Here is a 27,656-nt window from a genome sequence, read left to right as displayed (position 1 = left end):
TACAGTCATATGTGCACTTTCACTTTCACTTTCTAAAAGTAATTTGAAGTGGCCTTCCGTGCTGGCGGGAGATCTATTTGTTGTTGTTTTTTCGAAAATAACAATAACAACATGTTGTAGGTCTACAGCTGAAAACTTTTTGATTACGTCCATCGTCCAAACTGGAATGTAGAGTATTTTCGTCTCGATTGCTTTTGCGCGTCTATAGTCTGAATGAATCTATCCACCCTGGGCCTGAATTGAAATGTAAATAGCCTAAAATCATACTTTAATTTCTGAATCTATATGTGCAACCCAATATGAACAGGTTCGTTAATTATTGAACTGTTAATAATATTCAGTCACCTGGTAAATATAGCATTTCTTTTCAACAAAGAAACTGAATTGAAGAGGTGAACTGCAGTTGCGATCGGCGCCAATGGACCCGTTGGATTTTTTGACAGATGAGCAGTTACTGCGGTTTTTCCGCTGTAGTAGGACAGAAATGTCGTGCATGGAGCAACCACACACCTTTCTTAACCAGCTCCGAGACCACCACCTCATTCCGGAAGAAATGTACAAGGTGAGCAGTAGAGACCCCAACATTTCTATAGACATACCCACCCACTCAAAGGTTACATTTAATCCCATCGGTCACAATACCGAAAAACAACTTTTGTAAGCCTACTTTTGTAAGCTAAAAAAACAAATGAATTGTTGAAATGTTTAGATATTTTGTTTAATGTTTAAGGGTCTAGTTTACATACGTGCCGTAATTTTCAATACGTTTACTTTAAAGGGATCATTATGAATTTGACGTCATTTATTGGCAGCTCGGTGGCAAATAAAAATCTGTATTTAATATTAAAGTACACCTACTGTAATATAAATACAGTATCATAGCAAGTACTGTGTAATGACACAGTACATTACCGTAAAATTGACTGTATTAGGTCTATACTGTAAAAAAAAGTAAATGCTACCATCATTGAAATGATTGGATGAATTAATTACATTTATTGAGGTGAGGGTTTGTATTTCACAGTATTTTACTGTAATTACAAGGGATTGGTGCAAGATTTGACCAAATATTTAGGAAGAGGTCATCATCTGATGGAGTCTGTGAAGGAAGAAACCAAAAGTGGCAAGCAAGTTATGTCCAAAAAACTGATTTTCACCAAGTCAAATACATTCATTGTGTTAGAGAGATCATGATACTTGTATCTAAACCAAAGTAGATCATTACAAGATTGTTCTGTACAGCACATTAGTTGGGGTCTCTGTAAGCTTCAATATGAGTTCCTAAACCTAGCAGAAAAGTGCATCCTTGTAGCTGTGTGGGCTGATATATAAATGTTTGCCTTCTGGTAAATTGAGCCAATGGCCATGGGGTAAGTTGAGCCAATTGAAGTGTTTTCTTCCCAGGTGTAATGCAAGGCATTATTGCTGTGATATGAGTCAACAGCAGGGCCTGGCCTATGTTAAACGTGTTGTAAAAAAGTGTTTGTTAGTTATTAACTCACATTAACTCAGCACCGGGATTAAAAACTATAATTGAATATGTACAGCGGGATCTGTTAGCAGAAAAAGTATTTTATTAACAAAATAAACAAATACGTTTGCTTAATATAACGTTTTTGTTGTTGCAGTTTTACAGCAAATTTCCTGCAATTCTACACATTTTGCCATGTGGTGGGGAGAAGTTTTTGCAGTTTTAAAAGCTAATTATGTGACACGGGCTAATTGAGTGACTGTCAGTGAGTGACATAACAAGGAAATCTGCTGATGCACAACCAAGTTTCGAAATTGCATCTTGTGTACTATTCTACTATTCTAACTCTCAACAGTAAGTTGAGACCCCGACTGAGTTCCATATCTAGGCCTGCATATCTCAGCACAAATACCCATATGAACCAGGTTTACACCTGTGGCTATGTCCCAATACTCTGATAAACCAGGGACCCTTGTGACTATTCAGCAAAACTCACATATGGTCTACCATTGTGTAAGAGACACTAAACAAACATTTCATACCTCTGTGTCCTCATACAGTTGAAGTTGGAAGTTTACATACACCTTAGCCAACTACATTTAAACTCAGTTTTTCACAATTCCTGACATTTAATCTTAGTAAAGAGTCCCTGTCTTAGGTCAGTTAGGATCACCACTTTATTTTAAGAATGTGAAATGTCAGAATAAGTGTAGAGAGAATGATTTATTTCAGATATTTTTTTCATCACATTCCCATTGGGTCAGAATTTTACATACACTCAATTAGTATTTAGTAGCATTGCCTTTAAATTGTTTAACTTGGGTCACACTTTTTGGGTAGCCTTCCACAAGCTTCCCACAATAAGTTGGGTGAATTTTGGCCCATTCCTCCTGACAGAGCTGGTGTAACTGAGTCAGGTTTGTAGGCCTTGCTTGCACACGCTTTTTCAGTTCTACCCACACATTTTCTATAGGATTGAGGTCAAGGCTTTGTGATGGCCATTCCAATACCTTGACTTTGTTGTTCTTCCTGACTGATGTCTTGAGATGTTGCTTCACATAATTTTCTACCCTCATGATGCCATCTATTTTGTGAAGGGCACCAGCCCCTCCTGCAGCAAAGCACCCCCATAACATGATGCTGCCACCCCGTGCTTCACGGTTGGGATGGTGTTCTTCGGCTTGCAAGCATCCCCCTTTTTCCTCCAAACATAATGATGGTCATTATGGCCAAACAGTTCTATTTTTGTTTCATCAGGCCAGAGAACATTTCTCCAAAAAGTTTGATATTTGTCCCCATGTGCAGTTGCATCCAAAGTCTGGCTTTTTTATGGCGGTTTTGGAGCAGTGGCTTCTTCCTTGCTGAACGGCCTTTCAGGTTATGTCGATATAGGACTCGTTTTACTGTGGATATAGATACTTTTGTACCTGTTTCCTCCAGCATCTTCACAAGGTCCTTTGCTGTTGTTCTGGGATATTTTTGCACTTTTCGCACCGAAATACATTCATCTCTAGAAAACGGAACACGTCTCCTTCCTGAGCGGTATGACGGCTGCGTGGTCTCATGGTGTTTATACTTGCGTACTATTGTTTGTACAGATGAACGTGGTACCTTCAGGCGTTTGGAAATTGCTCCCAAGGATGAACCAGACTTGTGGAGGTCTAAAAAAAATTCTGAGGTCTTGGCTGATTTCTTTTGATTTTCCCATGATGTCAAGCAAAGAAGCAATGAGTTTGAAGGTAGGCCTTAAAATACATCTACAGGTGCGCCTCCAATTGACTCAAATTATGTCAATTAGCCTATCAGAAGCTTCTAAAGCCATGACATAATTTTCTGGAATTTTCCAAGCTGTTTAAATGCACAGTCAACTTAGTGTACGTAAACTTCTGACCCACTGGAATTGTGATACAGTGAATTATAAGTGAAATAATCTGTCTCTAAGCAATTGTTGGAAAAATGACTTGTGTCATGCACAAAGTAGATGTCCTAACCAACTTGACAAAACTATAGTTTGTTAACAAGAAATTTGTGGAGTGGTTGAAAAACGAGTATTAATGACTCTAACCTAAGTGTATGTAATCTTCCTACTTCAACTGTTTGTAGCTACTGCCCTACTGTGCAGGGGTAGACCTGCTTTACAGTTTATGAGTCATCAGGCTTAGTTGACTAATTGGTGCTATACCACTGTACTATGGGTTTATCTATGAAATGATAAGTGTATACAGGTCAAAGGTCACATGACTAAGATATGCAAATAACAGGGTTGGGGTGTGCAGAGAATAGCTGGATATACAGGTAACTGAAAAAATAAAGGAAACATAAAATTAGAGTTCTGGCGGCTCTGTTGTGGTGTGGGGTGCATTTTCCTGGCATGGTTTTGGTTTACTCAATACCTTAGAGGGCAAGGTTAACACTAATAAATACACAGCCATTCTGAGTGATCACCTTCAATCTATGATAAGTCATTTACATTTACATTTACATTTAAGTCATTTAGCAGACGCTCTTATCCAGAGCGACTTACAAATTGGTGCATTCACCTTATGATATCCAGTGGAACAACCACTTTACAATAGTGCATCTAGATCTTTTGGGGGGGGGTTAGAAGGATTACTTTATCCTATCCAAGGTATTCCTTAAAGAGGTGGGGTTTCAGGTGTCTCCGGAAGGTGGTGATTGACTCCGCTGTCCTGGCGTCGTGAGGGAGCTTGTTCCACCATTGGGGTGCCAGAGCAGCGAACAGTTTTGACTGGGCTGAGCGGGAACTGTGCTTCCTCAGAGGTAGGGAGGCGAGCAGGCCAGAGGTGGATGAACGCAGTGCCCTTGTTTGGGTGTAGGGCCTGATCAGAGCCTGAAGGTACGGAGGTGCCGTTCCCCTCACAGCTCCGTAGGCAAGCACCATGGACTTGTAGCGGATGCGAGCTTCAACTGGAAGCCAGTGGAGAGAGCGGAGGAGTGGGGTGACGTGAGAGAACTTTCTCACCTGATGGGAGTGGTCTCTTCCAGGATGACATTGCCCCTATCAACAGGGCAAGACTGGTCACTGAATGGTTTGATGAGCGTGAAAACAATGACAACCATATGCCATGGCCGTCTCAGTCACCAGATCTCAAGATTCTGGAGCGGTGCCTGAGACAGTGTTTTCCACCAGCATCAACAAAACACCAAATGATGGAATTTCTCGTGGAGGAATGGTGTCACATCCCTCCAATAGATTTCCATACACTTGTAAAAATGTATGCCAAGATGCACTGAAGCTGTTCTAAGACATTTTATTGTTGTTTCCTTTATTTTGGCAGTTACCTGTAGGTTACTGTTGGTGACTTGGGGAATACAGGCCTAAGGAAAGTGGGTAACAGGGATGAGGTGTATTGGCAAAGGAACTGGGGTCTATGATTAGTAAATAGGGCATTTAGGGCTAGGATATTGGTGTACTGGTACTTGATTGTATCAATATTAGGGTGCTGGCATGTGGGTGTTAGGGTTAGGGCATAGGGTTAATGGGGCTGGGGTGTGTGAGTAATTGGGTTTAGGTGTGTGGGTAAGTGGGCTGAAGTACAATGCCAAGTGTCACGTCTGGAGGAAATCTGGCACCATCCCTACAGTGAAGCATGGTGGTGGCATCATCATTCTGTGGGAATGTTTTTCATCAGCAGGGATGTGGAGACTAGTCTGGATCGAGGGAAAAAGGAACGGAGTGCTCAGAACCTCAGACTGGGGCAAAGGTTCATCTTCCAACAGGACAATGACCCTAAGCACACAGCCAAGACAACGCAGGAGTGGCTTCAGGACAATTTTCTGAATGTCCTTGAGTGGCCAAGCCAGAGCCCGGACTTGATCAAATGTCTCTGGAGAGACCTGAAAATAGCTGTGCAACCACGCTCCCCATTCAACCTGACAGAGCTTGAGAGGATCTGCAGAGAAGAATGGGAGAAACTCCGCAAATACAGGTGTGCCAAGCTTGTAGCGTCATACCAAAGAAGACTCAAGGCTGTAATCGCTGCCAAAGGTGCTTCAACAAAGTACTGAGTAAAGGCTCTGAATATTTATGTAAATGTGATATTACATATTTTTACGTCTAAGAACTGTTTTTGCTTTGTCATTATGGGGTATTGTGTGTAGATTGATGAGGGGAAAACAACAATTGAATACATTTTAGAATAAGGCTGTAACGTAACAAAAGTCAAGGGGTCTGAATACTTTCTGAATGCACTGTGTATAGATATTGCGGCTGAGGAATAGTGATAAATATGTTTTAATTTTATTATAGTCAGAGCACTGCATGTTCCCATCAGTCACAATTGTGACTGAGATTAAAACCTACTTTTTTACATGCTTTTCAAAATAAAATATAAAAATCAATATGGATTACATGTTAGGGTTACTAATGGCATAAGATTTGCATAGTGGCATGTCTGGGGGAAAATGACGGACCAATGCCGACGTCTTTTTTCATTCTTGTCCGGACTTCATTTTTTAATGTCTTTTTTTGGTGTGGTCCGGAGCGGCCTTGATTTCAACATCCACGGGCGTAGATGTTTGGACCAAATCTGAACCAATCATAGACGTCTATGTTTGGTTCAGATTTGGTCCTGTCCCGACAGGCCTTGATTTAGCTCAAACATAGACATGTATGATTGGTTCATATTTGGTCCGGACTATATTTGGCCCAAACAAAAATGTATATAATTGGTTCAGATTTTGTCCAGTCCGGACTGGAGAGTACAGTACAATACAGGAGAGTACAGTACAATACAGGAGAGTACAGTACAATACAGGAGAGTACAGTACAATACAGTAGAGCACAGTATGGTAAATAAAATAAGTATAGTTCAGTACATTAGAGTACAGCATAGTAGAGTTCAGTATAATGTACTGTATTGTTCAATAATTTACTCTAATGTACTCTACTGAACTAAACTGTACTGTACTGTACTCTACTGATTTAAACTCTACTGTACACCTTACTGTACTGTACAGTAGTACTCTACCAAATAAAACCCTGATCCAACCTTGTAACAAAATAAATTGTAGAATACAGAATACAGAATTCTTTGGTAAAATTCTTCCTCCTATTTTGCAAGTAAATGTTCCTGGAAGAACCTTTTGGGTTGCCACACCAGCGGAACCTTGCCGGTTGAAAAAGGTTCCTTGAGGAACCGCTCTGAAAAGGGTCATCGAGGGTCTTCGAGGAACCCCTGTGTAAAGGTCAATGATGTGTATAAACCCTGGATGACTGAAAGTGGGTGCTGTATTGAAGCCACCGTGCAGCCATCTTGGTGCTCTTCCATTGTAAAAAATACATACATTTTTTACGAGTTTATTGCATACTTTAAAATTATATAATGTGAGCTAAACATAAGATAAATATAAAAACATTTTCCTTAAACTATTTGGTTTTTGAATGTTAATGTTACTTTCTCCACTACTACAAAAAATACTTAAATACATTTAATTTTGTCCTGAAATACTGTATTACTGTATAGTAATTCCATTAATTCCTCTGGAGGACTGCTGTAAATCTCTCTCGGAGAAGGTGACTTTTATCAATATATTCGGTTCTATTTACGCTCAGATTCGAAAGTGCTAATTAGCGTCAAAGTAGACATCCTGCAAGACTACAAATCCCTGCAAGCTCCTGCATGTCATTTCTAGCTGACACCTTTGCTAACAGGTAATGTGTCAATTTTAAACTTGCACAATATATTTCACAGAATTGTCAATTTAAAGAAATGTAGATAATTTATTCATGACTACATTTAGCTAACATTAGATAGTTAATCCAGAGATTCTTACCTATGCCTCGATTCAGATCATCATGGTATTTGTGGTTCTTTATGATAACCACATTAGCAGCTAAATAGCGTTTCATTTTTGGGGGGGGGTAAATACAGGCGAATATATTGTTAAAAGTTACTTTGTCCTAGAGAGATTTACACGGTTATCAAAACGTCACGCCAGGGTAAGCCTACATGAAACACAACCCTTATTGTAAGTGTTTTTAAAGAATTATGGGAAAAATGAATGGTGGAAAAAAGATTGTAACCATTTCCCGGTTTATCCGCGAAAGATTCCATGATGATCTCCAGGGTTCATCGAGTCAACACTAATTCTAAGAGTGTTCTGTGTACACTAAGACCATTCACTGTCCTATTAGTAGCTGGGTACAAACAATATAAATAACAGGTCTTTGAATGTTATTGTAAGAGTGGACTTCGGAGTTGATGATCATTGATTAGTAATGCCTGACGTGTGCCCATGAATTTCTGTCTGTAAAAAGGAACTGATTGGGATGGTAGTTGCTTCTAGAGAATCAAATCTAGCACTCTACTCCAGCCACAAATTGTTAACCCCTATAAATTGGACCATGGTGTTGTATTTGACCCCTCCTGCAGAAGCTGATTCGGTGTAGGAGTAAGGAGCTGAGGGAGAAGGGTGTGTACCAGGTGTTGGACTGGGTGGAGGCAGAGAGGCCCGACAGCATCAAGGTGTTCTGGAACTGTGTGTTCAGGGACCACCTCCTGCAGCAGTACCCCACGTTACGCCTGCTCCGAAACCGCCTGCTGGAAGGTCAGTTCTGGAGTCTTCACTCTTATTATTGTATTATTATGGTATTATTATGGCAATTGTATGGATAGCCTAATATCTATATATAATTCTAACTCCTAGTATAATATAAATGTAGTCACAATGGTGGATACTTTGAAGTTGACGTTCAAAGCCCTGTCTAATTTGTAATAATAATCATTTTTTACACCAATCCCTTGTAGGGTCATTCACATTCTATGAGAAACTGCCAGAGAAGGTGGAGAAGGAAGAGGAGGAGGAGGATAAGAAGAAGAAGGGTTCAGCGGAAGGAGAAGAGGAGGAGGAGGAGAAGAAGACAAGAAGGAAAAAGAGGAACCAGGAAAAGAGAAGTGAGAGTGCTAAGGAGGAGCAGCCCAGCACGTCCACCCAGTCCAACCCCAGTCAGAAGAGGAAAGTCCAGAGGCCCAAATACTGTGAGTCCCCGGCTTCATGTTCCCTGGGGGAAAGAGGAGGCCTTGAGTAGGGAAGTCTAAAGTACCTATAACTTCAAACAGACATTTTCTTGAGTAAATTTTGACTCCTGAATTCATAGCATAGGTAGTAAGTTTGTTTTTTACGGGGGTGAAATATCAATATCAAGTCACATCTTAATGACTGTCCCCAACGTGTCCCCATGCAGCATCTCCTTTCAGTAAGAAGGAGAAAGATGACATCTGGACCTGGCCCTTCTACAAGACCCAGCTCCCAGTCACCTGTGGGGACAAAGAAGGCATGCTCAACAGGGACAAGCTGGCCAAAGGTAGGTCATAACAAGGACTTTATATGATGTGTTTGTGTGTAATGGTGGATGTGTTTTGCCCAAATATCCTTGCCTGAGACCTTAAAAGTGGCAATCTGCAGTTGCTACATCCATTTTTGGACACAAATTCTGAGCCAGGAGTAAAATCAACTCATACATTTTTATCTCAGCTGGTAATCATTACAGTTTGAGGTACCACAAAGGAAAGATAGTGATGAGGCTCATTGACATGGCAAATGGGGAATAACCAATCGCGAGGAGGCATTACCAGCTGTGAACTCTATAGGTAACATGCAACCATGGTGAATGTGACTGTAGCCTACATAAAATGTCGCAATGGTAAAAAGTTGGATATTATTTTTACCTGGCACGATCACTTTGCCAACCACAGGAGGTTGGTGGCACCTTAATTGGGGAGAACTGGCTCGTGGTAATGGCTGGAGTGGAATGGAATCAAATACATCAAACACATGGTTTCCATCTGATGCCATTCCATTCGTGCCGTTCAGCCATTATTATGAGCCGTCCTCCCCTCAGCAGCCTCCACTGTTGCCTACTCTAATATGTTGGCATGCATATTGTTCTTTAACCAATTCTGATGGTTGTTTAAAGTGGAGTTTTTTACAAGATTACCTTTATTTCAACACACTTGTCACTCCCATTTAACAACTCTGAATCTCTTTGCCACAGGAGGCATCAAGTCACTTGCAGACAATCTTGCCTTCAATGTTGCATACAACGTTTGAAAGGTCTATCATTTTCATTGAACACAAAGTCAACGTAAGCCCAAGCCGTCAATTGCCCAATTTATAGGCATGCCCAATTTTAACATATCTTTTTAGCAAAGTGATGTTGGATAACTGAAATAACATGATGTAGGGAAATAAAGAATCAAAAGAAAAACGTAGGCATATAATTGTGAAATAGGCCTGTTGAAATCATTGCCAAAAGCTCAAGAGATACTGTTACAATTAGGTCTAGATTATTTATGGATTAATCATATAGAAATATCAAAACATTATTTTAACCACTCCAAAGTAATTGCATGTGGTGCAGGAACCAGACTCGCTGCATTTTTCTATTATCAAGACACCCGCTTGTAACTCTTAACAGGTTAGGACAACTCATGAGGTGTCCTAAATATATGTCGACTACGTGTGACTTATGACTAAAGGCTTCAAGGACAGCTTTTATTTTTTACCCATCAGCACTTAAAATAAATGTTCTCTGCAGGAAACCCAGGTTTCAATCACAGTCAGGCACATGTGTACTACGGTCTATTTGACTTTGCATGGTTTTAATTTGTGGTGGTGTGTATGATGTCTGACTTCCTCATTGGTTTGTCTCAGGGGAGAGGTGCATTGTGGTTCAGATTTGCTGGTTGATGTCTGATTTCCTCATTGGTTTGTCCCAGGGGAGAGGAGAATTGTGGTCCAGGGTTGTTGGTTGACATCTGACTTCCTCATTGGTTTGTTTCAGGGGAGAGGTGCATTCTGGTCCAGGGTCGATGGTTCATCCCAAGTGGCTTTGAGGAGTTTGGGGGGAAGAAGAGCAGTAAGAACTGGAAGTACAGTATCCGCTGTAGAGGCACCACTCTAGGAAAACTGATCCAGGTACAGCATATATTTTGATTTAATTTATTTGACCATTTAAAAACACAATTCAACCAGACGTGGACACAATAAATTTAAAATCATCAAATAAAACACAGAAAAGTTGAACAGCTTAGTCACTTTTCATACTCTAATCAGGCCTATGTCATTTGGACAATGTTTCCATACACTACACTCTGGGATATATATAAAAAGGTCTGTATCATATACAATATCATATAGGGGAGACTGGCGTTGGTTGTCACATATTTTACTCTTGTGTGTATTTCTCAGCACCAGTATATCTTTTCAAATTTAGGAGAAACACCGAGGTCTTGGGTTGAAATGGGGGCTGACCCTTTTTATCTTCATATCTAATTACAAGATGGAGTCACTGTAAGACCTTTAAACAAGTTAACATTCACAAGGCTGCAGGGCCAGATGGATTACCAGGATGCGCACTCAGAGCATGCACTGACCAGCTGGCAAGTGTCTTCACTGACATTTTCAACCTCTCCCTGACCCTTCATCCACAGATGACGCAATCTCTATTGTACTCCACACTGCTCTTTCCCACTTGGACAAAAGGAACACCTACTTGAGAATGCTATTCATTGACTACAGCTCAGAGTTCAACACCATAGTGCCCTCAAAGCTCATCGCTAAGCTAAGTGCCCTGGGACTGAACACCTCCCTCTGCAACTGGATGTTGGTCTTCCTGACCGACGCACCCAGGTGGTGAGGGTAGGCAACAACACATCTGCCACACTGACCCTCAAAACCAGGGCACGTAAGGGGTGTGTGCTTAGTCCCCTCCTGTACTCCCTGTTTACCTACGACTGCGTGGCCACTCGCGACTCCAACACCATCATTAAGTTTGCCGACGACACGACGGTAATAGGCCGACGACGTTGAAAACCTAAAGGGAGGAGGTCAGAGACCTGACAGTGTAGTGCTAGGACAAAAACCTCTCCCTCAACGTCAGCAAGACAAAGGAACTGATCGTGGACTACAGGAAACGGAGGGCCGAGCACACCCCATTCACATCGACAGGGCGGAAGTGGAGCCGGTCCTGAACTTCAAGTTCCTCGGTGTCCACATCACTAAGGATCTATCATGGTCCAAACACACCAACACAGTCATGAAGAGGGCACGACAATGCCTCCTCACCCTGAGGAGGCTGAAAATATTTGTCATGGGCCCTCAGATCCTCAAAAAGCTATACAGCTGCACCATTGAGAGCATCTTGACTGGCTGCATCATCGCTTGGTATGGCAACTGCTTGGCATCCAACAGCAAGGCGCTACATAGGGTAGTGTGTATGGCCCAGTACATCACCGGGGCCAAGCTCACTGCCGTCCAGGACCTCTATACCAGGCAGTGTCAGAGGAAGGCCCAAGAAATGTAAAAGACTCCAGCCACCCAAGTCATAGACTGTTCATTCTGCTACTGCACTGTAAGCGGTACCAATGCACCAAGTCTGGAACCAACAGGACCCTGAACAGCTTCTATCCCCAGTCCATAAGACCTCTAAACAAGACTGCTAAAAAGCTAATCAAATGGCTAGCCAGACTACCTGCATTGACCCTTTTTTGCAATAACTCTCTTGCACTGACTCTATGCACACAGCCTGGACTCTACGCACACATTCACACATACTTACACTGACTCCCCGACACATACATAAAAACACACACTACATACACCCACTTGGGATTCATATTTTCCCGAGAATATACCAAGTCTCAATACCAGGAATAATTCATTATTATCCAGAGTCCCGGGAAATTCCTTAACAACCGGAAGTGCCCATTTAAAGCGTTTTAAAAGATATGGTCACTATGCCAGGGTTCTCCCCAAATAAGAGGGGCGCTGCACCACTATGTAAAGAATTCAGAGCAAATTAAACTGATATTTAGTAATGATAGAATGAACTTATAATTATTTTTTCATTATATATTTGTTTATCTCCAATTTCGTGACATCCAATTGGTAGTTACCGTCTTGTCCCATAGCTGGAATTGCTGCACTGACTCTGGAGAGGCAAAAGTCGAGAGCCATGCGTCCTCCAAAACACGACCCGCCAAGCCACACTGCTTCTTGACACACTGCTCGCTTAACCCGGTAGCCAGACGCACCAACGTGTCGAAGGAAACACCGTACAGCTGGTGACCTGAAGTAAGCGTGCATGCGATTGGCCGCCACAAGGAGTCGCTAGAACGCGATGGGACAAGGACATCCCAGCTGGCCAAACCCTGCCCTAACCCAGCTGGGCCAATTGTGCGCCTTTTCTTATGGGTCTCCCGGTCAAGCGGCCGGCTGCGACACAACCCAGGATCGAACCCGGATCTGTAGTGACGCCTTGATAGAATGATCTTTGATCACCAATAACATTGTTGTGATTTGCAAAACAGGCCGTTAATAAATTCTGAGCGTTATCATGTTCCTCAATTAATTCATAATTCATGCATTTCAGCAGTAGGCTATCTCGACACAGAGCGCGTTCAGGACGCACAGAGCACACCCCGACTATAGCGTTGTCAAATCATACAAACGGCAGTCAAATGACAATTCCAATGACCGAAGTTGCTAAACTTGCTAGATAACTTAATAATCAACAAATGTCAGAATATTTTGGCAAAGTCTAGTTGATGATTATAAAGATACCAGATCAGCTTATGAATAACGGGGAAGAGAAGAGTGCAAATAGTTTAAATATCAAGGTATCTTATTATCCATATCTACTCTCATATCGTTTGTTGATCACACATTCTCTATCTCTCATATGGGCAGCTAGTACGAGACAGCGCAGAGAAGCGGGGGAAATGTTATAGCAGTATTTTGATATGCGTAGGCAAGAGACGTGCTTTCACAATGCAACCTATATATTGCAGAATAAAGTTAGGATTTATCATGCGTGACATGAGTCAGGATTTGGGGTTTCAGTGGGATTGGGACTGGATAGGAAAGTAGCCTAGGCTCTAGGACAGGAGAAGATAGCCTTTTCCCTCATGCCTCTCTGAATTGTTAACAGACTTCATGTCTGTGACAGAGATGCGTATGTAGTGAATTGTAAATAGACCTATTAAATTTGTGACTGTCTGAAGAGTCACAATGACAGCTCAAAGAGGCACACTTTCCTTTATAGGCCATACTTAGGGGTTAGACCCTGTAGGGTTTACTAACTGCATTCAGGTCGCGTGTGCAGTCCGGCAGTGTCAATTATGTGTGTGCTTTGAATTCATGTCAATCCCTGACACCAACACACATAACATGCACACACATGCATACTAACACCACTCACACACACACACTTTCACACTCACCACATATGCTGCTGCTACTGTTAATTATCTATCCTGTTGCCTAGTCACAATACCCCTACCTACAGTACGTAGCTACCTCAGTTACCTCGTTATCTTTAACTCTGCATTGTTGGAAAAGGACCCATAAGTAAGCATTTCACTGTTAGTCTAACCCTGTTAGCGTGACAAATAACATGTTATTTTATTTTATAAGCCTTCAAACACACTCTGTCCACTTGTGACAACCAGCCCCATCGTGGGGTTGATGTCACATAGCATGGGGTGGGTTGTCACAATGCTTGCTTGTTGCTTATTGCTTTTGTAACAAGAAGTGAAGCAATGTTGCAAACAGATTCTTAGAAATAGCCTTTGTTTGATCAAACAATATTCCTAACAAAATTCTGCATTTTATGCCTTAAGAATAAGATGACATTTTTAGTAAATGTGTGTCTATTTGTGTGTTTGAACACACGTGTCTGTGTGTGGGTGTGTGACAGGAAAAATATGTGTGTGAGAGAGAGGCAAAGAAGTGACCTCTTTATAGCACAAGCACAAAATAGCTTGGGATTTATTGTGTACTGGCAGTGGCAATGATGATAGTGACAGCCAACCCTACATTCCATGTGACAACCATCCCCAGCTATCCCCTTAATGATAATTAAAGACCTGCTCCGGAACGTTGGCGACTAGTAAGCCTTTTTTTTTTTTTTACCTCCTTTGGGCTGGATGTGTCAATGTGTAGTTCATACATGCATAATCTATGAGCAGAATGACTGTCTTATTTAATTAGCCATGAAATCCCTAGTTTGAAAATGACTGTGTACTGGGAGCTGTGCGGTGCCATTTTCACTACAATTTCCCCCATGTGGGCCAGCCCCCTAGCAATTAGAGTTATGCCCAATGAGCTTCAGCCCCTTTCCATTTGAGTGACAGCTAGCTGGATGAACACACAGCAGCGCAAGCGAGCGAGAGAGCAATGACGTGGTGCACATATCTGCACAAATGTGATCTAGAATGCAATTTTCGGGGACCATTAGCCGTTTGGCTCATTAGCCTACTTTCAGAACTATTGGCTAGAACATTTTTATACAGTTTATTTATTTTTGTAGGGGGTAGATCAGCTTTAATATTGCAGATTGTTGGTTCTATCAATGTAATTGTTTGCATAATTTTCAATCCCCCATATATATATATATACTGCTCAAAAAAATAATGGGAACACTTAAACAACACATCCTAGATCTGAATGAAAGAAATAATCTTATTAAATACTTTTTTCTTTACATAGTTGAATGTGCTGACAACAAAATCACACAAAAATAATCAATGGAAATCCAATTTATCAACCCATGGAGGTCTGGATTTGGAGTCACACTCAAAATTAAAGTGGAAAACTACACTACAGGCTGATCCAACTTTGATGTAATGCCCTTAAAACAAGTCAAAATGAGGCTCAGTAGTGTGTGTGGCCTCCACGTGCCTGTATGATCTCCCTACAACGCCTGGGCATGCTCCTGATGAGGTGACGGATGGTCTCCTGAGGGATCTCCTCCCAGACCTGGACTAAAGCATCCGCCAACTCTTGGACAGTCTGTGGTGCAACGTGGCGTTGGTGGATGGAGCGAGACATGATGTCCCAGATGTGCTCAATTGGATTCAGGTCTGGGGAACGGGCGGGCCAGTCCATAACATCAATGCCTTCCTCTTGCAGGAACTGCTGACACACTCCAGCCACATGAGGTCTAGCATTGTCTTGCATTAGGAGGAACCCAGGGCCAACCGCACCAGCATATGGTCTCACAAGGGGTCTGAGGATCTCATCTCGGTACCTAATGGCAGTCAGGCTACCTCTGGCGAGCACATGGAGGGCTGTGCGGCCCCCCAAAGAAATGCCACCCCACACCATGACTGACCCACCGCCAAACCGGTCATGCTGGAGGATGTTGCAGGTAGCAGAACGTTCTCCACGGCGTCTCCAGACTCTGTCACGTCTGTCACGTGCTCAGTGTGAACCTGCTTTCATCTGTGATGAGCACAGGGCGCCAGTGGCGAATTTGCCAATCTTGGTGTTCTCTGGCAAATGCCAAACGTCCTGCACGGTGTTGGGCTGTAAGCACAACCCCCACCTGTGGTCGTCGGGCCCTCATACCACCCTCATGGAGTCTGTTTCTGACCGTTTGAGCAGACACATGCACATTTGTGGCCTGCTGGAGGTCATTTTGCAGGGCTCTGGCAGTGCTCCTCCTGCTCCTCCTTGCACAAAGGCGGAGGTAGCGGTCCTGCTGCTGGGTTGTTGCCCTCCTACGGCCTCCTCCACATCTCCTGATGTACTGGCCTGTCTCCTGGTAGCGCCTCCATGCGCTGGACACTACACTGACAGACACAGCAAACCTTCTTGCCACAGCTCGCATTGATGTGCCATCCTGGATGAGCTGCACTACCTGAGCCACTTGTGTGGGTTGTAGACTCTGTCTCATGCTACCACTAGAGTAAAAGCACCGCCAGCATTCAAAAGTCACCAAAACATCAGCGAGGAAGCATAGGAACTGAGAAGTGGTCTGTGGTCCCCACCTGTAGAACCACTCCTTTATTGGGGGTGTCTTGCTAATTGCCTATAATTTCCACCTGTTGTCTATTCCATTTGCACAACAGCATGTGAAATTTATTGTCAATCAGTGTTGCTTCCTAAGTGGACAGTTTGATTTCACAGAAGTGTGATTGACTTGGAGTTACATTGTGTTGTTTAAGTGTTCCCTTTATTTTTTTGAGCAGTGTATATTATATTTGTTTCCTTCTTTATCATTTTACCCCAATCCTTCCACCCCTCCCCTAATTGGAGTAAAATAATGGACAACAATACTTAGGCTTCTACTTTCAGCTAATACATACTATATACATTTTACAGACACAGTGTATTTTACATGAGTTATCTTTATTTATTCGTTTTTAGTCCGACACTTCAGCTACCCTCAACCCTTTCATCTATCTCTAATTTCCATACATTTTTCAACTATGCTGTAATGTTTCACAAACGTTCTGAACCTTTCTATTTTCATAGTTTCTACAGATGGTAAATTAAAGATTCCTAAAATTATTATTATATTATTGATCGATTGACTATGGCTCTTCAAGTCACCCAGCAGTGCTATTTGCAGAGTTAGTTCCAGGTAAATGTTGTAATTCTTCAGCCATTCCTACATTTGCGACCAAAAACAAGCTACATTTACGTGATTTAACTGATGCTGTAATTCAGAGCGATTTACAGGAGCAATTGGGGTTAAGTGCCTTGCTCACGGGCACATCAACAAGGGCTCTTAACCACTAGGCTAACTATCTCTTCGCAGCAAAATCTGCAGAACTGGGATTGCTTGTACCCCTCATATACATAACATTCTACTGGTTGCAAGAATTTTGTATAATAATTAAATGGAAAAACTGAAACGTTTTAACCCAGTGTTGTTTTGTGTATCAGTTCATAAACCACCATGGAATCGGCATATTGAAAATCTCTTCCTAACTATTTTGCGACCTGCATGGCGCAGCTTTCATTTTTTTGGTCCTTAAATAAAACTGATATACTTTTTTTAAATCACAATTTTCTTTAACAAATGTTGGTCTTTAATATAGGTCCGACAGACAAGTTCCTTACCTTCTTCCCCTTCCACTTTTGTGGTAATGTGGCAATCAGTTGGTTGTAATTTTGGATATAGCAGACATTTCCATATATTTTTGTTATCTACATATGTGACATAACTCCAACAGTCATATTTCTGATGTCATTAACGAAGATTATATATATATTTTTAAAATCAATTAGTATATTTGAGTTTAACCGTAATATTTGTTCTAATATTTGTTCTGTCTTTTCTGATGCATAAAACTGAAATTGCAACCAGCTTTCTATAGCCTGTTTTAAAAATAGTGATATTCTGGAGATTATTTTATTTTCAAATAACCGAAAGTGAGAAGTTGTAATCTGAATAAAGGGAAAAAGGGAAAAAAATTTTTACATGGGGTGAGCCATTCTTACTAATCTGCTGGAAAACCAGTTCGGATTTCAGTTCAACTTTTTTATGACTGAAGCCTTTAGTGAGATGTGCAAGGCTTTAATATTTAATCATTCATATTCATTATATAAATAGGCCTGTTTAATTTTGCCTGGCTTGCCATTCCAAATAAAGTGGAATATGTTTTGCTCATATAATGCTTTTTAAAAAAAAGTCATTTGGTGTAGGCAGGGCCACAAGTAAATAGGTAAACTGGGATATGACTCAATATTTTAAGATGCTAGTTAACTCGTGGCTTGACCTAGGGACTCAGAAATATGTTTAAATTTTCCTCTTTTCATCAAACGTACGTGTTCATGGATACTCCCATAATATTAACATTTACAAAGAAAATATCACGCATGTATTTTTTTACTTGTACTTATAAAAAACATACATTCTCCTCACCTCAATGTTTTTTGTCATGCTGACATGAAGTGACCAGGTGGATGAGTTATTTAGAAGAATTCACACAGCTCCATTTAGGTTGCTAGTTATTAGCACTGTGACAACCAACCCGTGAGGCAACCAACCCCGGTCTCCCCTACTCTTACCACAGCATATCGGTTTATCATTACATATACCAGAACATTTTGGCCAGACAGAGCAACAAACTGTAGCTACACATTTTTGTTTTTCTGTAAAGAAACTAAATGTACAGGTATTTCACTGATGTTCCATTCAGTCACTCAACAATAAAAACCAATGTCTGTCCCCCTTTCTCTACCCCCTCCCATCACCATCCCACCTCAGGAAGGTCATTTAACTTCACCAGACTTTAAAAGAAGAAAGAGTGCACAGGTAGGAGACCAATCTTTCAATATACCACATCCTCTGGATTAACAGCCAAACTTCATTTGACTATTTAGTTGTACAAATGCTCTCAAATGCTTAGTACATCTACACCATACTGTATATCTATATAACAGTTCACCCACATCATTCTATGTAAAAAATACTTTCTAATAACTGAATAACTGTTCGGAGGTCCCTTACGAATGAATAAAATGGTAACATATCATGGTAATTCAGTTTCTGTAAGTACAACCTTATACCATACTGGGCATAGGAACATGTGGGATCATTGAAAATGCATAGAAAGTGCTGCATCGTCATAGCATCTGAGTACATGTTGTTTATGATTGTTAGTCATGAATCAGTTTTATTGCAACATCTGAACTTGACAACAGCTTAGCCTTAGCCGTTGATTTTGTGATGTTTATACGGGCATGAATTTATATTTCTTGTGCGTGATCATACTTTGACCAATGATCATTTTGGTTGTCCATGTTCTTACCATATTAGATAAAGAAGAGTCTATTTTGTGACTGGTATATGGAAAACTGGTCTGTCCCTTTTCTCCTATCTAGGCCAAGAGAGCACTGTTTCCCTCCAATCAATCAGCAGGCTCAATCACTGGTATGTACACCAATCACAACTAAATGGAATCTTTCTCAATCCTTTAGACATGACTATCTGGTAAAGGGGATGGTGTTGTCTCTCTAACTCTGTGTTTTTGTTGCTATAAGGTTTTGTGAATAACACAGGCCTGACCCTTCACACTTATAGAATAAACCATCTTTCCCTAAACCTCTTTGTTTATCTTTACTTCAGAATCTAAGCAGGATGACGTTGATGAGGAGGAAGAAGAAGCTGAGTGGGAAGTCTTCAAAGTCACCTGTGGAGCCAAAAATGGAATGCTACATAATAATCGGTTTGCATCAGGTACAAATTTTGTTCTCAGAAGGTTTAATAAACAACATTCTATAGCTATTGTCATGTCTTTGAAACTATTGAAGGTACTCGAGACACTTTTACATGTTGGCAACCCTCTTTCTCTGGCTGCACCTCAAATACTGCCCCCACGTAGTGCTTTTATCAAGCAGAAAACCCATTTCAGCAGATCCACAAGGTCTGCCATGAGAGGTGACTGTATAGTTCCCTTCAGGAAAAGCACCTTCAGTCAGACGGCTTTCACTCTGAGAGTCTCCCACGTCTGGAACTCACTGCCTTCAGACACACGTAACTGTGCAACACACAACCTGTCTGTAGTTTCTGAGGTGTGTAGATAGTTTGTTCATTTTCTGTCTTTTGTGTGGTTGCTTATTGTGTTATTGCTCTTTCTGTCTGCGTACTAAGTGTTAGTTGTCATATGTTGCTCTCTGCTCTGTATGTGCTCATTGTCTGTACTGCCCAGGGACTACGGTAGAAAGTTTGCCGAATGGCTAAAACCAGCACTTCAACTGAAAATGTCCCTGCGAAAATAAACGTAATAATGTAAAGTAAATGACACACTTTCAGCTATTATCAATAATATGCTACGTTATTTTACCATAGCCCCCTGTCACTCTGGTCAGCTGTAATGCGCCGTATTGGATTTATACTAGGGTTATAATAGGGTTTCATTTGAGCTTGTCCTTCTGCCCCTATCTTCTCTGTTTCCACACAGGGTTGTGTGGAAAGAGCATCCGTACGGACCAGCGCTGGATGACCCCGGTGGAGTTTGTGAAGGGGGAGTCAGCTCTGGAAGATCCCTCCTGGAAGAAAGACATCCAGTGGGATGGGAAACCACTCAGCCTCCTCATTGAGGTACAGAGGGAAAGAGAAGAGAGAGAGAGGAAGAGAGATGAGGGGAAATGAATGTGTGTTTGGCACTTACCAACCTACTGTACAAGGAATGGTTTAAGATAGTCTGCAAGGTCTTTAAGGACCTGTGATGAAAACATTTCTCTTCTTCAAAAAGGTCTTTGTTTGTTTCTCATTTTCAGAGAAAGATCTTGGTTATCCACTCTCTCCTGTGTAAGTGCAACCTGTGCAGCTCCACGGCCAAAGACAGGGTAAGTTTCCCCCTCGATCCTCAGGAACATGGTGGCACCCACTTACCAATCAGCCAATCGCATTGGTTAAACGAATGCTTCAGTTGTAATAATGAAATTCCAAGATGTTTCTTAACATCACTGTATAGGGAATGAATGAATGACATTTGTGTCAAATCATCAGTTGGCAACTCATCCCTTACAGGATTAAATGACACATAAACAAACATTACAATGATTCACAGTGATAATTCTTCTGGTGTTCTGCGCAGTGTGCACCGCCTAAATAATGAAAAAGAAATCAGTACATAATTGTAGATAAGGTTATCCAAGCAATAATAATAATAATAATCCTAGAACAGTAAAAATAATAAAAAATAAATACAGAAAAATTCAACAGAAGGTGTTTCAACCTGATCTCGCACAAAGAGAAGATTTGTGTGAGATCAGAGAAGATTGTCTGTAGGGCTGTCTAACAATTTATATTCATACATGCACTTTGCTATATAGGAGCTAAATACTTACAGAATGTAATTACTGGTCGCCCTTTTCTTTTATTCCAGGCTTTATCAAAAAATTCAGCAAACAGAAATACACAATGTACAAAAAAAACATTTCAGTTTCTCCTCATCACTCAGCCACATATTGCCAGGGTATATCTGGTGGGCTTTCTGGAATAAAGAAAAATGTACAGTGAGGGAAAAATCTTCTCCAAGTCATTAAGGTTTCGAGGCTGATGTATGGCAACTCGAGCCTTCAGCTCCCTCCACAGATTTTTTATGAGATTAAGGTCTGGAGACTGGCTAGGTCACTCCAGGACCTTAATGTGCTTCTTCTTGAGCCACTCTTTTGTTGCCTTGGCCGTGTGTTTTGGGTCATCGTCATGCTGGAATACCCATCCACGACCCATTTTCAATGCCCTGGCTGAGGGAAGGAGGTTCTCACCCAAGATTTTACGGTACATGGCCCTGTCCATCGTCCCTTTGATGCGATGAAGTTGTCCTGTCCCCTTAGCAGAAAAACACCCCTAAAGCATAATGTTTCCCCCTCCATGTTTGACAGTGGAGATGGTGTTCTTGGGGTCATAGGCAGCATTCCTCCTCCTCCAAACACGGCAAGTTAAGTTGATGCCAAAGAGCTCCATTTTGGTCTCATCTGACCACAACACTTTCACCCAGTTGTCCTCTGAATCATTCAGATGTTCATTGGCAAACTTCAGACGGGCATGTATATGTGCTTTCTTGAGCAGGGGGACCTTGCGGGCGCTGCAGGATTTCAGTCCTTCACGGCGTAGTGTGTTACCAATTGTTTTCTTGGTGACTATGGTCCCAGCTGCCTTGAGATCATTGACAAGATCCTCCAGTGTAGTGCTGGGCTGATTCCTCACCGTTCTCATGATCATTGCAACTCCACGAGGTGAGATCTTGCGTGGAGCCCCAGGCCGAGGGAGATTGACAGTTCTTTTGTGTTTCTTCCATTTGCGAATAATCGCACCAACTGTTGTCACCTTCTCACCAAGCTGCTTGGCGATGGTCTTGTAGCCCATTCCAGCCTTGTGTAGGTCTACAATCTTGTCCCTGACATCCTTGGAGAGCTCTTTGGTCTTGGCCATGGTGGAGAGTTTGGAATCTGATTGATTGCTTCTGTGGACAGGCGTCTTTTATACAGGTAACAAACTGAGATTAGGAGCACTCCCTTTAAGAGTGTGCTCCTAATCTCAGCTCGTTACCTGTATAAAAGACACCTGGGAGCCAGAAATCTTTCTGATTGAGAGGGGGTCAAATACTTATTTCCCTCATTAAAATGCAAATCAATTTATAACATTTTTGACATGTGCTTTTCTGGATTTTTTTGTTGTTATTCGGTCTCTCACTGCTCAAATAAACCTACCATTAAAATTATAGACCGACAAAGAAATGATCAGTGGGCAAACGTACAAAATCAGCAGGGGATCAAATACTTTTTTCCCTTCACTGTATATATCGGGGTAGGAAGTGCAATAGATGATCAAATTAATGTTATTCTCCATTTCTTTGAGGTCACAATAGTTACAGCGTTTTTCCTCATCCATTTTACCATTATCCCGATCTGTTTCAATACGCAGGGGCAATATCCCTGATCTTACACATAACGATCTCTTGCTTTTAGGTAGGTTGTACATAATATACTGTATCTCTCAGACACAAACTCACACAATCAAATAAAAGGTTTATTGGTTTATGAAACTTCTTAAGGCTAGGCAATTTCTGGTGAAACTGGAGGGCGCGGAATTCAAATATATAATCATAAAAATTATGAATATTAAACATTTAGGAACATAAGTGTCTTATATCGGTTAAAAGCTTAAATTCTTGTTAATCTAACTGCACTGTCCGATTTACACTGTCCGACGGTGCCCCACATCAAAATATTTTTCCACCAGCAAAGGTTTCAGAAATTCACAAATAGCGATGAAATATTCACTTACTTTTTGAAAGTCTTCCTCTGATTTGTGATCCAAAGGGTCCCAGCCTCAACATGTAGTGTCTTTTTATTAGATAAAACCCTTCTTTATATCCCAAAAAGTCTGTTTAGTTGGCACCATCGATTTGAGTAATCCACTCGTTCAACATGCAGAGAAAGGAATCCAAAAAGCTACCGCTGAGCTTTGTTAAAAGAAATCAAAATCCGTTTCTATTTAATCCTCAGGTACCCTAAAATGTAAATGAACTATAGTATTTCATACGGAAAGAAGTATGTTCAATAGGAAAACGATATTAGCAGGTGCGCGTCCTCTTCGTCGAGTGTTTTCTTTCCAGTGGTACCAATTATATGCATATCCTGGCTTCAGGGCCTGAGCAGCAGGCAGTATATTTTGGGCAAGTCAGTCAGGGGGAAATGGAGAAAAATAGACCCTAGCCTGAATCTCCCTCACCCATTTATTTTCATATTGCGTTATCAAATGCAAATCAGTTGTTTTTAGTGACTATATCTCCCTTAATTTGGTCTTCGTACAAATGTTAAAAGTCAGACTGCTGGAAAAGGTCCGACATTTTGGTTTCCCAGGCTCCTCCTGTGAAGAGATCCAATTGAAAAACATTCCCGGCAATAGGCATATCCAACAGTCTATTCCAAAGTCTCACCATGCACGCCTTCCATCTCACTTCACAGGGTTCCCAGTCCATGTCCCCAGTTATTGCCAGTATAGGCGCAAATTTGTGGACACCTACAAAATAAGTACTGCTTTGAGATACCTCTTAGCAACTCACACTCCTGCTGAATAATCCACAACAGGACACACGTCTGATAAAGTTTGGAATATGTGGCATAACCAATATCTTTGAGTGTTTTTGTTTTTCCTATAAATCCCCCAAAAGCTCTACATGCTGAGTCAGCCAGGGCAGATGTGCTGTATTGAAAGGTCTTATATTAATCAAAATAAGACCCAAATATTTATAATTGCTAGTAAACTCAAGAATGTCTTCACCACCACAAAATTGAAAACCAATTGACTGCACGTAGTAACATTTTCCACAGGTTTTGTTCAGTTTCTGCCATCAAAATAATATAATCAGCATTTCATCATCATATCTTACTCCAGTTAACTGTTTCGTTTATTTTTGCCAAATCATAAATAAACATAGCAAACAGAGTTGGTGATAAGGCATGTCCTTGTTTTACACCCAAGGGTTTGGGAAACCAATCCGTACGATATTCGTTAACACACAAACAGACAGTTGGTGCTTGATTGTTAACCAATTCCTTCTCACCTTCCTCTCTTCTCTGTCTTGGCAGCATGATCAGGATAACGATGACGACTGCTTCATCTGTAGAAGCCAGGGCAACTTGATATGCTGTGATGAGTGTCCTCGCTCCTTCCATCAGAGATGTCATCTTCCTAATGTGGATGATGCCATGATGGGGTGAGAAGAGTTGAGGGTTGATGAGAGACAGAGTGAGAGAAAGAGATTGATACAAGAGAGGTCTGCTTGTTCTGTGTACTGTAGGTAAACGTAGCTGTCAGCTTATTTGTGCACTATTGAAATGTTTGTTTGTGTTTGTTTGTTTGTTTGTTTGTTTGTTTGTTTGTTTGTTTGTGTGTGTGTGTGTGTGTAAAATCACAGGGATGATTGTCCGTGGGTGTGTACATTCTGTGTACTGAGGGCCAGTCAGTCGTGGCGCTACCCCAAACAAATGACCTACCAGGAAGCCTTAACCTGCCGAATCTCTGACCACCTACTGGTGAGGAGCCTGAATTAATGACTTCTACCATTGGGCCAACTGCTTCCAATTGCCTGTCCAGTATAAGCATCAATATATACTTCACATTAAATAATTATTCAGAATTAAGTGTAAACAATCTTTGACCAGTCACAAAGGTGTTTACTCTGATAGGAATGCCAGTACCTCCTGCTGTGTCTGTACAATGCGGACAAGGACCAAATCTTTGTGGCAGATCCTTGCATCCATGTAAGTTTGCTTGGTTCTCTCTCTCACTCTCTCTCTGTGTTTCAAAGTTCACATATACAGTTGAAGTCGGAAGTTTACATACACCTTAGCCAAATCCATTTAAACTCAGTTTTTCACAATTCTTGACATTTAGTCCAAGTAAAAATTCCCTGTCTTAGGTCAGTCAGGATCACCACTTTATTTTAAGAATGTGAAATGTCAGAATAATAGTAGAGAATGATTTATTTCTGAGTCAGTTTGTAGGCCTCCTTGCTCAAACACGCTTTTTAAATTTTTCTATGGGATTAAGGTCATGGCTTTGTGATGGCCATTCCAATACCTTGACTTTGTTGTCCTTAAGCAATTTTCCCACAACTTTGGAAGTATGCTTGGGGTCATTATCCATTTGGAAGACACATTTGCAACCAAGCTTTATCTTCCTGACTAATGTCTTGAGATGTTGCTTCAATATATCCACATAATTTTCCTACCTCATGATGCCATCTATTTTGTGAAGTGCACCAGTCCCTCCTGCAGCAAAGCACCCCCCACAACATGATCCTGCCACTCCATGCTTCACGGTTGGGATGGTGTTCTTCGGCTTGCAAGCTTCCCCCTTTTTTCTCCAAACATAACGATGGTCATTATGGCCAAACAGTTCTATTTTTGTTTCATCAGACCAGAGAACATTCCTCCAAAAAGTATGATCTTTGTCCCCATGTGCAGTTGCAAACCGTTGTCTGGCTTTTTTATGGCGGTTATGGAGCAGTGGCTTCTTCCTTGCTGAGCGGCCTTTCAGGTTATGCCGATATAGGACTCATTTTACTGTGGATATAGATACTTTTGTACCGGTTTCCTCCAGCATCTACACAAGGTCCTTTGCTGTTGTTCTGGGATTGATTTGCACTTTTCGCACCAAAGTACGTTCATCTCTAGGAGACAGAACGCGTCTCCTTGCTGACAGTTATGGCGGCTGCATGGTCCCATGGTGTTTATACTTGCGTACTATTGTTTGTACAGATGAACGTGTTACCTTCAGGCAGTTGGAAATTTGCTCCCAAGGATGAACCAGACTTGTGGAGGTCTACAATTTTTTTGGGGATTTCTTTAGATTTTCCTATTATGTCAAGCAAAGAGGCACTGATTTTTAAGGTAGGCCTTGAAATACATCCACAGGTACACCTCCAATTGACTCAAATGTCAATTAGCCTATCAGAAGCTTCTAAAGTTATTACATAATTTTTTTGAATTTTCCAAGCTGTTTAAAGGCACAGTCAACTTAGTGTATGTAAACCTCTGACCCACTGGAATTGTGATACAGTGAATTATAAGTGAAATAATCTGTCTGTAAACAATTGTTGGAAAAATTACTTGTCATGCACAAAGTAGATGTGCTAACCGACTTGCCAAAACTATAGTTTGTTAATAACAAGAAATTTGTGGAGTGGTTGAAAAACGAGTATTAATGACTCCAACCTATGTGTATGTAAACTTCCGACTTCAACTGTATGTTCAATTGCCAGGTGAGAAACTACTCCAGTGTGATAAAGACCCCTATATGGCTGGACATAGTTGTGGAGAAGCTGCAGCAGAATCTCTACCAAACAGTGCAACACTTTGTGTCTGATGTGTTGCTTATCTTCACCAACTGTGCCACATTTAACAGGGTAAGACTGTACTAGTGCAGTATCCCATGTGAAGACTCAGGGCAACATTTTTTTAAACAAATCTTGGAATTGTGCTAATGCATGTATAACATTTTAACAATGTATCTTTGTTTAACCCATAACAAATATAAATTAGGCTAAATGAGTTGTGTTAATTGCATTTCTAGTTTATTATGTTTTCTAAAGAAATGTGTCTGTCTTTTTTTAATGAAGGATAATGCAGAGTTCCGTGGGATGGGCGAAAGATTGAAGGTTCTATTTGAGAGAGAGTTCAAGAGTACATTCAGCATCCAACTTCAGCATCCAACTGCATCCAACAGCCAGTAGAGCCTTCATCAAGTCTGTACTGTTATCTCACTATGAGACAACAGGGAATATTCACCATGCCCTGGTCTTTGTATACAGCCTTCATACAGATTTGCATGTACATTATTATCCATCTAGTCCTTTCATTAATTTCTTTCATTCATTCTAGCAGTCAAAATGGGTGTGTGATAATAATAACATTGCATTTCACACAGAAAATGTTGCTTTGCTAACTTCTCATACAAGAGCCTTAGAATTCCTCACCTTCTAGGTTCTTACTTTTGGTTAGGCCTCACTAGATTCATGTCCAGGGATTCTGTCGAAAATAAACTCATGAATTTCCAAAACATTGTACAACATAGGTCTACTTGTTTGACTGTGTGTAGCCTACCAGAATGTGGTTCTGTTGAGGAGAATGTCATCAGACAGAGCAGCAGCAATGTCTTCAGGACAGTTAGGTCAGCGTCTGCTTTGGGTCTCTGCCTTCATACAGGGCATGCTCACGCTGGTAACATCACAACAATTGCAAGCAGCGAATCCCTGCCCAGAGCTGCGCAGCAGTGTTGCGCATACATGCTTGGTAAAGAATGCTGTCATTTCTCTTCAGCTTGTTGTAAAGTCACAGATCTGAGAATGCAAATACTGCAATAGTGGCTTATTTTGGGCTTGTAGACATTTCTTTATATCTAATTGAAAGA

General features: G+C 41.2%; 1 protein-coding gene across 1 annotated transcript; it reads left to right on the top strand.

Moving 5' to 3' along the window:
• Window positions 1-27,315, top strand: LOC115170908 (nuclear body protein SP140-like). The gene is made up of 15 exons (XM_029727279.1): window positions 1-562; window positions 7,867-8,041; window positions 8,242-8,472; window positions 8,679-8,798; window positions 10,278-10,411; window positions 18,495-18,542; window positions 19,112-19,160; window positions 19,356-19,466; window positions 20,191-20,330; window positions 20,510-20,578; window positions 24,332-24,459; window positions 24,661-24,778; window positions 24,932-25,006; window positions 26,509-26,652; window positions 26,866-27,315. The coding sequence occupies exons 1-15, from the start codon at window positions 419-421 to the stop codon at window positions 26,977-26,979; spliced, it is 1,800 nt and encodes a 599-aa protein (XP_029583139.1). The 5' UTR covers window positions 1-418; the 3' UTR covers window positions 26,980-27,315.
• Window positions 27,316-27,656: the final 341 nt, after the last annotated feature.

Source organism: Salmo trutta, chromosome 32 (assembly GCF_901001165.1).
Source record: "Salmo trutta chromosome 32, fSalTru1.1, whole genome shotgun sequence".
Lineage (NCBI taxonomy): Eukaryota > Metazoa > Chordata > Actinopteri > Salmoniformes > Salmonidae > Salmo > Salmo trutta.
Note: the sequence above shows the minus strand (reverse complement) of the source record. Positions and strands in the feature narration are given on the sequence as shown.